Source organism: Equus asinus, chromosome 6 (genome assembly GCF_041296235.1).
Source record: "Equus asinus isolate D_3611 breed Donkey chromosome 6, EquAss-T2T_v2, whole genome shotgun sequence".
Taxonomy (NCBI): Eukaryota; Metazoa; Chordata; class Mammalia; order Perissodactyla; family Equidae; genus Equus; species Equus asinus.
In genome coordinates this window covers 45,141,553-45,155,511 of record NC_091795.1, presented here as the reverse complement: position 1 = coordinate 45,155,511, position 13,959 = coordinate 45,141,553, and the positions used below count along the sequence as shown (strand labels likewise).

The following is a 13,959-nucleotide window of genomic DNA, read 5'->3' as shown; positions in this document are numbered from 1 at the left end:
ACATAGAGATGTGTAAATAAAAGAAATTCTTGATAACAAGAATATTTCACTTACAGTGTGAGCACATTTCCAAAGGATAACTTGCCTCATTTCCCTGGAGAAAAAAATAATAATAATAATTAGTCACAAAATTGGCACAAACTTCTTTAAAAGGTTGAACTTAAGTATTTTGAGTCACGAAACACAGGGAAATAAGCCATAAACTAATATATCTAGATCTATAAACTACAAGAGCTCTTGAATCCAACAGGCCTGATTTGCGGCTCTGCCACTTAAAACTTATGCACACATCTGATTAAAATTTACTTTAAATATTATAAATACCCTAAATATGTTGTCTATCAAATTTTAACCCACTGGAGACTATCAATGCTTTAACTTGTCTTGCTGGGTAAACTCATTTTGGGATAGAGCTCAGAATAAAGCTACCCCTGCCATCTGTATTTAATTGAACAGCATCCTGAGACTGCACAGCTGTCAAAAAGAAAACAACAAAAATCTCTTATCATTTATACCTGCACTGAAAGAATTTTCCATACACTGTGCAACTAAAATTAGAAAAACATTAATAGGAAGATAGGTTCAATGTAAGACAACCAGCCACTTGAACTCCAATTCAAATTTTTATTTTCATGAAAAGTCTTATTTCATGGACAGACTCTAAGTTAATATAATTTATCTGAACTTCTAATTTATAAAAAATGTAAAATCTGTTTTCCATACTAGGATTCCATGTGAAATTTAAGGAAAAAGATGCTCCAGAAAAACTACAGACATGGTGGAAGATCACACTATTTGATAAGTAATGGAACCGCGAGTAGTTGTAAATCTAAAACAGTAAAAATTCCAAGTATAACAGACTTACGTGAGGTAAAAATCATGAAGATCTTTTAAAAAGGCTACAGAACTTAAAGTAATGTAAATTGAGTTTTTAAAGTTCAGCAATAAAACTGAGTACCACACATCCTATATTATTCCATTTATCTAATCTTGAACCCTGTCTAGCAGTAAGTGTATAACAGGATTAACCTTTAAATATTTGAATGTATTTATGTATCCTAAGAAGTTATTGAATACAGCCTGAAAAATCATTTTAGTCTGGCTAGCTAGCTTTTAAACTCCTAAAAGTATCTTTTATTCTGTGTAAACTTAAGGTCTAATAAAAGCTTATCAGTAAATTAGTATCTTCAATTCTCATGATGCTGCCAAGAATTAGTCTCTTTCTTGAAAATTATTAACTGCAATTTTCCAGAACTGGTAAATTTAATTTTAGGTAACTTTAAATATCAAACATTAATAAAGCTTGACCTTATTAATAAGCAGAGATGGAGTTCTTATTCTGCTTATTTTGCACTTTAATTAATAGACATTAATCTATTATTAATAGCCACCATGATTCCTATCTTTTACTGCCTCACATATTCTTTCACAACTAAATTTTTTAAAATATCCTTTTTCTTCCTGAGGAAGATTAGCCCTGAGCTAACATTCGCCACCAATCCTCCTCTTTTTGCTGAAGAAGACTGGCCCTGAGCTGACATCTGTGCCCATCTTCCTCTATTTCATGTGGGACATCTGCCACAGCATGGCTTGACAAGCAGTGCGTAAGTTCTCACCTGGGATCCAAACCAGCGAACCCTAGGCTGCCAAAGTGGAACATGCAAACTGAAGTGCTACACCACCAGCCTGGCCCCTAAAATATGCTTTTTAAAAAATCTTATTCCACTCTACCTTAAAATTAAATATGTTTCTTGTGAGGCTCTCAAAAGAGTATAATGATGCTTTGGATTGTCATTGTGACTCTGTATTTTTTTTAAGTGATTAACATTATAACTGTTTTATAAATATGGGTAAAGGGATATGAGGTAGTTTCAGGAAGGACTCTGAAACCAGGCCCTTCTTTCTCCAGCCCACTGACCTTTCCAGTGTTACTAATTCTTTACAAATGATACCATCCATCCTCTACCTGTATCACTCCCTGCTAGCCAGTGTCCACAAGACCCAGGGACCAGCCTTGACTAGGGCTCCGCAGGGCTTTTCCACCAACAGTGAATGCCTCATCTCTCTCCTAAACTTAGAATCCACATATCCAAAAAGTTACTTCAACTTCAACCCATCTAATTTTATACCCAGCAAAACTATCTTTCAAATATTAAGGCAAAATGCTTTTTCCAGATAATCAAAAAATAAAAGAATTAGGCTCCAATACACACGTACTACAAGAAATGTCAAAAGAAAATTCAAGCAGAAGAAACATGATACTAGATGGAAATTTACATCTAGACTGAGGAATAAAGATTACCAAAAATAGTAAATATGTAGGTAAATATAAAAATTTTTCTCGTTTTTAAATGTCTTTAAAATATAATTAACTATTTAGCACAAACATAACAATGCATTGTGGGGTACATAATGAGTAGAAGGAAAACGTATAATAGCACAAATGTGAGAGAAAAATGTATGTATACTGTCAAGATTTTACATTACAAGGAAAACATTCTAACATTATTTGAAAGTGGAGCATGATGTTAAAAATGTATAAACTCTACAGCAACCACCTTCTAAAAAAAGATAAAATGATATCACAAAGAACATTCAAGCCAAAGGAAAGCAAATAGGAAAAAAGGAACAAAAATCAAATGAGAATAGAAGGTAAATAGCAAGACGGTAGATTTAAATTCAAACATTTTGAGAACTGTATTACTTATGTTAAGTGTAAAGAGTCTAATAACTTCAATTAAAAGAAGATGCAACCATATGCTATCTCCAAGAAGCCTACTTTAAAAAGAGGTTACAGACAGGTTAAAAGTGAAAAGATAGAAAACACACGAATACTAATCAAAAGAAATATACAATGACTAGTAACACTGGACAACTTAGACTTCAGAACAAGGAATATTGCCAGGGCTAAAGAGGGCTATTTCATAATGTTAAGAGTAGATTTATTAGGAAGATGTAACAATTCTCAATATATTGTAATACTGTGATTTACAATAAGAAACATAGATTTGGTCTTTCTCTGTTTTTAGCACAGAGTTCTCAAACCTCTGGGAATCTCCCAAATGCGGACAACCATAAATCTATCTTTTGTTATGTTAATGAGGTGACTGAGAAAGCCCCTAAAGATGGGCCCTGGGTGCCAAGAGAACAGACCACGTGACTACAGGGACTTTCAACCCTAACCTCGGGGGAGCAGAGAGGGGCAGGAGGTTGACACAATCACCAATGGCCAATGATTTAATCAGTCAAGGCTTTGTAATGAAGCCTCCATAAAAAACCAAGGGAAAGGGTTCAGAAAGCTTCTGGGTTGGTGAACACGTGGAGATTCAGGAGAGCGAAGCACCTGGAGAGGGCATGAAAGCTCTGTGCTCCTTCCCACATACCTTGCCCCGTGTATCTCTTCCATTTGGCTGTTCCTGAGTTATATCCTTTTATAATAAACCAGTGATCTAGTAAACAAAATGTTCCTCTGAGTTCTGTCAGTTACTCTGGAAAATTAATCAAACCTAAAGGGGGGGGGGGGGGTCATAGGATTCTTCAATCTATAGCCAGTTGGTCAGAACTCCAGGTGACAACCTGGAACCGCAATTTGCATCTGAAGGGGAGAATGGGGACAGGTCTTGTAGGACTGAGTCCTTAACCTGTGGAATCTGATGCTATCTCCAGGTAGTGTCAGAATCTAGTCGAACTGTAGGACACCCACCTGGTGTCCAAGAATTGTGCAGATGTGTGGGGAAAAACTCCACACACACATTGTAATTGGGTACCAGAACTCTTTTATACATGTACGCTGAATAACAGAGTTTCAAAACAAATGAAAACAAACATTTATAGAACTGAAAAGAAAACAGACAATCATATTTGGAGATTTTAACATTTCTCACAGCAACTGACAGAAAACAAGTAGACCAAAAAAACAAGTAATGTTATAGAGAAGATCTGAAGAACACACTATATACCAACATGTCTAAACAGCAGAACAATCTTTTCCAGTGCACATGGAACATTCACAAAGACAGACATTATTTGATCTGTTCCCACCTTAAGAAGCTAGAAAAAGAATAAATTAAACCCAAAGCAAGGGGAGAAAAAGAAAAAAGCAGAAATTAATGAAATTTAAAGAGGACAAAGAAAAATAAAACCAAAAACTCATTTCTTGGAAAAGGTCAATAAATAAACCCCCAGGCAAATCATTACAAATCCTACAGTCATTCAAAGAAAAATAAAGGAATATTCTAAACAGTGTATGAAAATAAATTTAACTTAGATGAAATGGACAAGTTTCTTGAAACCAACCAAAAATGACTCAAGAAGAGAAAAGCTAAACAGCTCTATGGCTGTTATAAGAAATTGAATTTGAGTTAAAAATCTTCCTACAAAGAAAACTACAGACCCAGATGGCTTCACTGGTCAATTCTATCATACATTCAAAGTCCAGAAACATACCAACCCTACACAAATTCCTTCAGAAAGCAGAAGAGAATAGTTCTTGACTCATTTTATGAGGCCAGCATTACCCTGATACCAAAATCAGACAATGACATTACAAAAAAGAAAACTGTACTCCAATATTTGTTCATGACCGTGGATAGAAAAATTCTTAACAATGTTGGAGCAAATTAAATCTGGAAAAAATTTTAAAAGAATAAAACATCATGACCAAGTGAGGCTTATCCCAGCAATATAAGGTTGGTTTAATATTCAAAATCAATGTGATTCACTACACCAACAGAGTAAAAAAGAAAAAAACATCATATGGTCATCTCAACAGATAGAATAAAAGCATCTGACAAGTTTCAACCCCTATTCATGGTAAACAAGAACAACAACTCAGCAAAGTAAGGATCTTCCTCAATCTATAAAGCTTATCTACAAAAAGCCTACAGTTAACATCACACTTAATAAGGTGAAAGACTAAATGCCTTCTCCCTAAGATCAGGAACAAGATAAAGCTATCTGCACCAGCGCAGTAAGGCAAGACCGAGGAAATAAAAGATATATAGACAGGAAAGAGGAAGTTAAACCCCCTTTACTCACAGACGACATGATTGCGTATATACACAAATCCTAAAAAACTACAAAAAAGCTATCAGAACTAATAAATGAATGAAGCAAGGTCAGAGGATACAAGGTTAATATACAAAAATCAGATGTATGCCTATATTCTGGCAACAACTGAAAAATGAAATTAAGAAAACACTTCCATTTAGAAAATCATCAAAAATACAAATACTTAGTGATAAAGTTAATAAAATATGCAAGGACTGCACAATGAGGACTATGAAACACAGCTGAGAGATGTTAAACACACTCAAAAAAAAGAGTTATATTACGTTCATAGATCAGAAGACTCATTAAGATGACAATTCTCCACATACTGATCTACAGATAGAAAAGAATCCCAATCAAAATCCCAGTGAAATATTTTATGTAAGTCAGTCAATAAACTGATGCTAAAATTTATATGGAAATGCAACAGACCTAAGTAGCCAAACAATTTGAAAAAGAAGAACAATGTTGAAGTACTTATACAATCTCACTTAAGATAGTCATCAATAGAGTGATATTGCTGTTAGAATAGACATAAGAATCAATGGAACAAAAATAGAATGAAAAAAATACACACACATACACAAAGTCAAGTGATTTTTGACAAAGGTGTTCTGTTCAGGTAACTCAATGGGGAAAAATCTTTGCAACAAATGATCCTAAAACAAATGGATATCAATATGCAAAAAAAAAAGAGAAAAGATTTGAATAGACATTTTACAACAAAAAACATACACACAGCAAGTAAGCACATGAAGAGATGTTTCACATCATTAGACATTAGAGGAATGCAAATTAAAACTATGAGATACCACTATACATGTAACTAGTATATAGATGGCTACAATTTAAAAACTGACATTCCAAGTGTTGCTGAAAATGTGGAACAAATGGTTGGGTGCTGGGCAGAATTCTAGGACAGCCCTCCAAAACCCCAGCCCTTGGTATACAACATCTTCTCCCAGTTGTTCCAACACTAATCTATGTACCGCTGCACAGAGATTTTGTATTTGTAATTAAGGTTCCCAATCAGTTGACCTCAGGATAAGATTATTCAGGTGGGTGTGAATAATCATAAGAGCCTTTTAAAAGCAGAGAGGAGAAGTCAGAGATTCAAAGAATGAGAAGAATTCAGCACGAGGGAGATGGAGTAGGCCACACGCCACTGAATGCAGGCAGCCTCAAGGAGCTGAGAGTGGCCTCTAGGTGACGGTGAGCAAGCAGAGACCACAATCCTAAAACAGCAATGAACTGAGTTCTGCCAAAAAACTAAATGAACTTGGAAACAGAATCTTACCCCGAATCTCCAGACAAGAAGTCAGTCTGGCTGACACCTGATTTCAGCCTTTGATACCCTAAAGAGACACCCTGTGCTGAACTCCCGACCCACAGAACTATGAAATAATAAACAGGTGCTGCTTTAAGCCACTAAGTTTATGGTAATTCGTTAGAGAGCAATAGAAAACTAACACCCAGACATATGGCATATGTGGCTAAAAGATGTGGAGCATTTGAAATTTTTATACATTGCTGGTGGGAACTCAAAATGGTACAGCCATTTTGGAAAACAGTTTCGGTAGACTCTTAACATTAAGTTTAACATAATATTCAGAAATGAAAAACTGTCTACACAAAGATTTGTATACATATGTCCACAGAAGCTTTATTGTTAATAGGCCAAACAAGAAACAATCTAAATGTTTATCCACTGTCCAATGGATAAACAAACTGTGGTGTATCCAAACAACGGAGTGCTACTCAGGATCAAACAGGAAAAGACTAGTGATACACACAACAACATACATGAATCTCAAAAGCAATATGCTAAAACAAAGAAGCCGGATACACAAGGTTACATGCTGCATGATTCCATTTACTTAATTTATTTATTTATTTTTTAAAGATTGGCACCTGAGCTAACATCTGTTGCCAATCATCATCATTTTTTTTTTTTCTTTCTCCCTAAAGCCCCTCAGTACATAGTTGCTCATTCTAGTTGTAGGTCCTTCTGGTTGTGCTATGTGGGACACCGCCACAGCATGGCCTGATGAGTGATGCCAGGTCCACACCCAGGATCTGAACTGGTGAAACCCTGGGCCACTGAAGTGGAGCACATGAACTTAACCACTTGGCCACGGGGCCGGACCCCATAATTCCATTTATACATGCCAGAAAAGGCCAACTATAGTTCTTGAAAGATCAGGGGTCGCTGGAGTGAAGGGAGAATGCTAAGGTTACCAGGTAACGTTTTACAGTGACAGCAATGTTCTACACCTTGATTTTGGTGGTGTTTACAAAACTATATATGTTTGTCAAAACACATTAACTGTACACTTAAAACTGGTTTTATTATATGTAAGTTTTACCTCAACAAAGTTGATTTTTAAAACTTAGTCACAAAGGAGTCCCAAGTATAATGGAATTGCTTCAAAACATAGATTTAAGTTTCTAGTTAAGAAAGCTAACAATCCATCGTTTTCTTTAAAATAGTAAGTTTCATACTATTATTTAAAATCTAAAAACTGTATGAATTTTTATTTTTATAAGATACATAGGCATTTCAAGGTAGCAAATTACTTGTTTTTCAGATTAATCTTGCAGTATCATGAAAAACCAGAAACTACCTAGTTTAACAGTAATCTTAACCTTTATAATTCTTTCATCCTTTACTTAGTCTCCTCAGATTTTAAACTCCACGAAGGCAGCAAGTGTCTCACTATCTTTTGATACCCCTTGCCAGATTTAACACTGTCCTAAATTTATTCAAGGAAGAATTATATAGGTACATGTAAAAATATAGATAAGAAACTTGGTTTAAGTGGCATTTTAAGTGTGAATGTACTAAAGAACATAAAGATTAAGGGCATATTAGGAGAGACAATAAATTCTTAAAAGCCTAGTTATTAAAAAACTTTAGGGGCCGGCCCATGGCCGAGTTGTTGAGTTCATACACTCCACTTCGGCGACCCAGGGTTTCATCAGTTCAGATCCTGGGCATGGACCTGGCACCGCTCATCAGGCCACTCTGAGGCAGTGTCCCACATAGCAGAACCAAAAGGGCTTACAACTAGAATATACAACCATCTACTGGGGGGCTTTGGGGAGAAGGAGGAGGAAGGGGAAAAAAAAAAAAAGACTGGCAACAGTCATTAGCTCAGGTGACAATCTTTAAAAAGAAAAGAAAAACCTTTAGATTTTCGCTTTCCTTGATGCTGAATAATGAGTATTTTATTGACTTTTCATAGCGAGTGTCTATTAAATTTGGATCTACGCACACTTTAAGTATTACTCAGTACTCTAATACTGAGTAATATTTATAGTTCGCAAGAAGAGCTTATAACCAAATAAGACCATGTTGTCACCTCTTAAAGTCTACTAGAAAAAGATAAATGTCTAAATATTCTGACAGCATGCCCTTTGAAAATATTCTAAACTTTACAGTATGCATCCACAAAATTATTTTTATTCTCTCACATCTTGACATTTTAAGATCAATGTAACTAAACAAAATGAGATAAAAAGAGATCCAAAAATATTTTTGTCATTTCTTTGCCAGAAAACTTCTTTAGAAAATATTTTCCTATTCCTACTGATTTAATGTGTACCAAAATTGATAATCGTAAATTTTTAAAACAATACTGAATAATATGGACTTGAAGAAAAAGAATCAATCCAAATGTCTTTATCTGCTGAAAGACAAAGCTTGCCAACTTCCAACAGTTGATGATAATTATGATAATGACATCAATTTTTTTCTAGAGTAAAAATCACTGACCATCTTAATCACTGTTCTATAACAGACAGTCCTCATTCCTAGAAGTACAAAACAAGCTGTGAAACTGTGCATAGGTGAACATGGGGAAAAGGAAGTGAAAAGAACAAAGGACAGAAGCAAGAGACAAAAATCGTTACTATGAGTAGACTGCCAGGGACAAGTCTGTCTCTATCAAGCTGAGAGTCCACAAGTACCCGTCCCTCTAGGCAGTGTCTTCTCCGTGGAGGAAATAAGAAAGTTAGGCCCGATTAGTTCAAGGGGTCCTCCTAGCTGTGTTAAATTTTTTGACTGCTAATGAAGATGGTGGACATACTTAAATACAGGAGAGAGAAAGGGAGGGAGGACGAAAGGGAAAGCAAACACAGGAGGTCAAGAAACTTCTTAAAGTATCCTGTTGCTCCAAGAGACAAAAAGTTTCCCACATAGAGTATGCTTAACTTTTTATTATTTGCTTTTGTAGGCCAGTTCAACAGTCATATAAGAAAGGAAAACGCAATAAATCTCAGAAGTACAAGTTGTTAGCAATATAAATCAAACATGACCTTAGTTAATAGCAACAAATCTGGCACCAGGGATTTTGTGAACACTCTGTAAAACTTAGTTATGATGCCATCACATGGCAGGAATATTCATTAAGACAGTATACCACTGTTAAACAGGGCTCGTTTTCCAATAGAAGTCAATAACATAACATATCTGTACTTGTCAAATGATTTTAGGAGGAAAAAAACACTAAAAATTTCCAGCCTGATAAATGCCAAAATTACACTCTATAGATTGCTTGAATTCATCTAGCAAATGTTTGAAGGTACGTATGTTAACTATTTTAAAGATCCTACTGTATAATGGGACCTGGAATAATCATATCTATTATTCAACTTCACAATTTAAAACCTATCTCATATTAAATAATACCTAACCCAACCAATCCTATTTTTCTTTACTACCCAATATAAACCAGGATGTTTGTATGTTTATCTCATATCCTGCAATCTTCCTGAATTCATTTATTAGTTATAGCTTTTTCTGTAGATTTCTCGGGATTTTCTATGTAGACAATCATGTCACCTGCAAATAGGGCCAGTTTCTCTTTCTTTCCAAGCTATTACCTTTTATATTCTTTTCTTGCCTTATTGCACTGGTTAGAACTTTCAGCACTATATTGAAAGAGTGGTGAGAGCAGATATTTCTGCCTTGTTACTGATCTTATGGGGAGAGTATTCAGTCTTTGCCATAAGTACATTGTTAGCTGTAGGTTTTTATAGATGTTCCTTATCCAACTGACTTAGTTCCCCTTCTGTATTATTTTCTTTTAAATCATGAATGAGTCCTGAATTTCATCAAAAGCTTTTTTTACATCAACTGATGTGATCATGTGATATTTCTTCTTTAGTATGTGAATACGGTGGATTATTTATATTGAGTTTCAAGTAGTGAACCAGCCCTGCATCCCTGTAATGAACCATAGTTGGTCATGGTATACAATTTTTTATACATATTGCTTAATTCTATTTGCTTATATTTTGTTAAGGATTTTTATCTACATTGATATGGGCTACTGATCTATAGTTTTATTGTATTGTCTTTTTTTGATTTTGGTATCAAGGCAATGAACCTATTCAAATTTTCTCACATTGGATGAGATGTGGTAGTTTGTATTTGTTCAAGGAATTGGTCCATTACATCAAAGTTGTCGAATTTATGTGTATAGAGTTGTTCATAGTATTCCCTTATTACCTTTTACATGTCTGCAGGGTCTATGGTCTATTTCACTCCTGATCCTGATAATTTGTTTCTGCTTTTACTCCTCTCAGTCTTGCTAGAGGTTTAACTTATTGATCTTTTTGAAAAATCAGCTCATTGATTTTGTCTATTGTTTTTGTTTTCAATTTCAGTGATTTCTGCTTTTATCTTTATTTCCTTCCTTCTCTTTGCTTCAGGTAGATTTTGCTTTTTTTTTTAGGCTCTTGAAATGTGAACTCAACATTATTAGACATTTTTTTCCTTTTCTAAAGTGTACATTTAATGCTACAAATTTCCCTCTCAACACTGCTTTAGCTATGTCCCACAAATTTCAATAGGTTGTATTCTTATTTTCATTCAGCTCAAAGTATTTTTATTTCCCTTGAGACTTCCTCTTTGACCCATGGGTTATTTAGATGTGTGCTCTTTACTTTTCAAGTGTTCAGAGATTTTCCAGTTATCTTTCTTTGACTTCAGGTTTATTGCATTGTAGTCAGAGAACACATTTTGTATGATTTCAATTCTTTTAAATTTGTTGAGGTTTGTTTTTATGGCCCAGGATATAGCCTATCTTGCTATGTGTTCTGTAGAAGAGGTAGTATATTCCAGACTTGTTTGGTGGAGTGCCCTATAAAAGTCAACTAGATACTATTGGTTGATTGTGTTGCTACATGCTTCTATAGCCTTGTTGATTTTCTGCTTAGTTGTTCCATCACTCGTTGAGAAACAGGTGTTTAAGTCTCTAACTACAATTTTGAATTTGTTGTTTCTCCATTCAGCTCTATCAATTTTTGCTTCATAAATTTTGCAGCTTTACTGTTGCATGCAAACACATTTAAGACTTCTATGTCTTCTTGATGGACTTATCCTTTCATCATCGTATAATGGCCATTTACTGTCTCTGATAATTTTCTTTGCCCTGAAATCTACTTTATCTGATTATCAATATAGTCATTCCTGCTTTCTTAGGATTAATGTTTGCATAATATATCTCTTCTTCCTCCCTTTTACTTTCAATTTGTCTATATCATTATGTTTGAAGGAAGTTTCTTGTAGACATTATAGAGTTGGTCATGTTTTTAATCCTCTGCAAATATCTGTATTTTAACTGGTATATTTAGAAAATTTATATTTAATGTTATTATGGGTATGTGGATTCATGGATTTTATTTCAAGGAGTTATAATCTTTTATCATCATCATCTAATGATGGCTTAAATTGTCCCACATTTGGCCAGTGGGAGTCCTTCCCCTCCAGGCTGCCTCCCGCATCCTTTTAGAACATCCCCATCATTCTCTGGGCCCTCCTTACCTTCTGTGTTCCAAACATACATTGTACTTTCCCTACTCCAGTCCTGAAATCAGCTATTTCCCCGAGGAGCCCGTAGTTCCTTTTAATGGAGAATGGTTAATGGTATCATTTGATGAAGAAAAGTTCTTAATTTAATGTTGTCTCATTTATTCATCTCTTATTTTACACTATGATTAATTCCTAACACACCTGATTACTCTTTCACTGAGCTGTCTGAATGAAACTCTTACATGAATTTTTCTGTTTATATTGCTTTATTAATATTCTAAAGTATTTTCCTACCTGTAAAGAAGGCAAGAGCCTACTATTCATATCCTTTTACAGAAGATTAGTGAGGTGGAGAGAGTGAAACAGCCACCCACATCCAATGCAATATGCTAGGCATGATCAAAGCATAGACACTGCTATTCTCAGGTCCCCAAACAAACAATTTTGAAATTGTAGTGGTCTATAGACATCCAAGTAGACCTATCCAGCAAGTGTAGAACCTGGGCTCAGGGAAAAGATTATGATCAAAGATGCAATTTCGGAAATTATCAGCATAGAGATAGCAGACTTCCCCACTCAAGGGACAGCTCATAAAAATTGGAAAATGAAATAAAAAATAGTAGGAATACTAACATTTAAAGAATTGGAAGAAGAGAAATTCACCACAAAGCAAATGATTAAATACAAGAAGGGAATCACAAGGATATGGTTCTGTTCTAATAGTTTAATACTCTCTTAGGACTTTACCATAATCTATATTATTATATAATGTTTTCTTATACTATAATAAAACATATATATTATTTTGGTTCTATAATGGTTCATACTCTAATACAGTTCTAGAAAATATTTAAGTAAAAAGTTTAAGTAGGAAGGAGTTACGAGTCACAAAGTGGACAAACAGTAATTACTCCCAACTCCCATTTTTTTGGGTAGGTTCAGACTTTATATAAGTCATTATTATTAAAGGCAAGGTATAACTTTAATTTGATCGATAACAACTCTAAGTTACAAAGATTGCTATACTAAGAGTAATTACCAACACCAGCCCTACAAAACTATCTTTAAAATTACCTTAAGGGGTGAAACTGTTTAAATGATCTGCCTGTTTACTAAAACATACAATTCTAAATTCTTCCTTATTTAATGAACACACAAAGATGCACGACACCATTCTGGGTCTCTCTCTCAGATAAAAATATTTTCTGAGTGGTCACACAACTACTGGGGCTGTGGAATGCATTAAGATTCTATCTTAACTAAGACCTAAATTAAACACAAAGAGTTGTTGTTTCCACATATGGAATCAGTTTCCCATTATGATTACCTTACTACACTGCAAGCTCCATGACAGCAAAGCACTGTTTTCACCAAGACCAATGTAAAGAAGCTTAGCACCCCCTGCTTCTAGGGGTTTTATGATTTTAGGTCTCAAAGTAACTTTGATTACTTAGTTAAGGTCTGCCAAATTCGTCCATTATACAGTTACATTTTCCCCCTTGTATTTAATAAGCATCTTGTGGGAAGTTATTTTTAGACTATGTAAACATACAAGTTATTCCTCAAACTTCACCCACTCATTTTGACATCCATTGATGATTCTTGTCTGAGTCAACTATATTATGACTTCTGGGACAGTCATCCTCTAAGATGACCCCCACCTCCAGGTATTCACAGCCTTGTATAACCCCCTTCCCTTGTGTAACTTGCTTTTAACCAACTGACTATGACAATATTAAGAGCATATCACTTCTGTAGTTAGGTTACAAAAGATTGTGACATATATTTTAACGACAGTCTCTTTCTATAACTTTCTCAGCTTGCCTGCTTTAAAGAAGCTCACACAGCAAGAAACTGAGGGTGGCCCCCAGCCAACAACCCACAAGGAACCAAATGCTGCCAACAACCAATGCGTGAATGTGGAGATGGATCCTTCCCCAATCAAACCTTCAGATGAGACCAAAGACCCCAGGTTGATACTTTGATTTCAGCCATCTGAGACACCATGAAGCAGAGAACTCAGCCAAGCCCAGAGAAACTGTGAAATAATTAACGTGCATTATTTTAAGCAAGTAGACTTTGAAGTAATTTAT

At 35.0% G+C, this 13,959-nt stretch overlaps 1 protein-coding gene across 1 annotated transcript in view; it reads right to left on the bottom strand.

Moving 5' to 3' along the window:
- The window catches only part of PPP3R1 (protein phosphatase 3 regulatory subunit B, alpha), a 62,410-nt gene that overhangs the window by 28,896 nt on the left and 19,555 nt on the right, over window positions 1-13,959 (bottom strand). Inside the window, exon 2 of the mRNA XM_044772602.2 lies at window positions 55-94. Coding sequence (XP_044628537.1) covers window positions 55-94 — 40 coding nt within the window. The remainder of the gene's footprint in view (window positions 1-54; window positions 95-13,959) is intronic.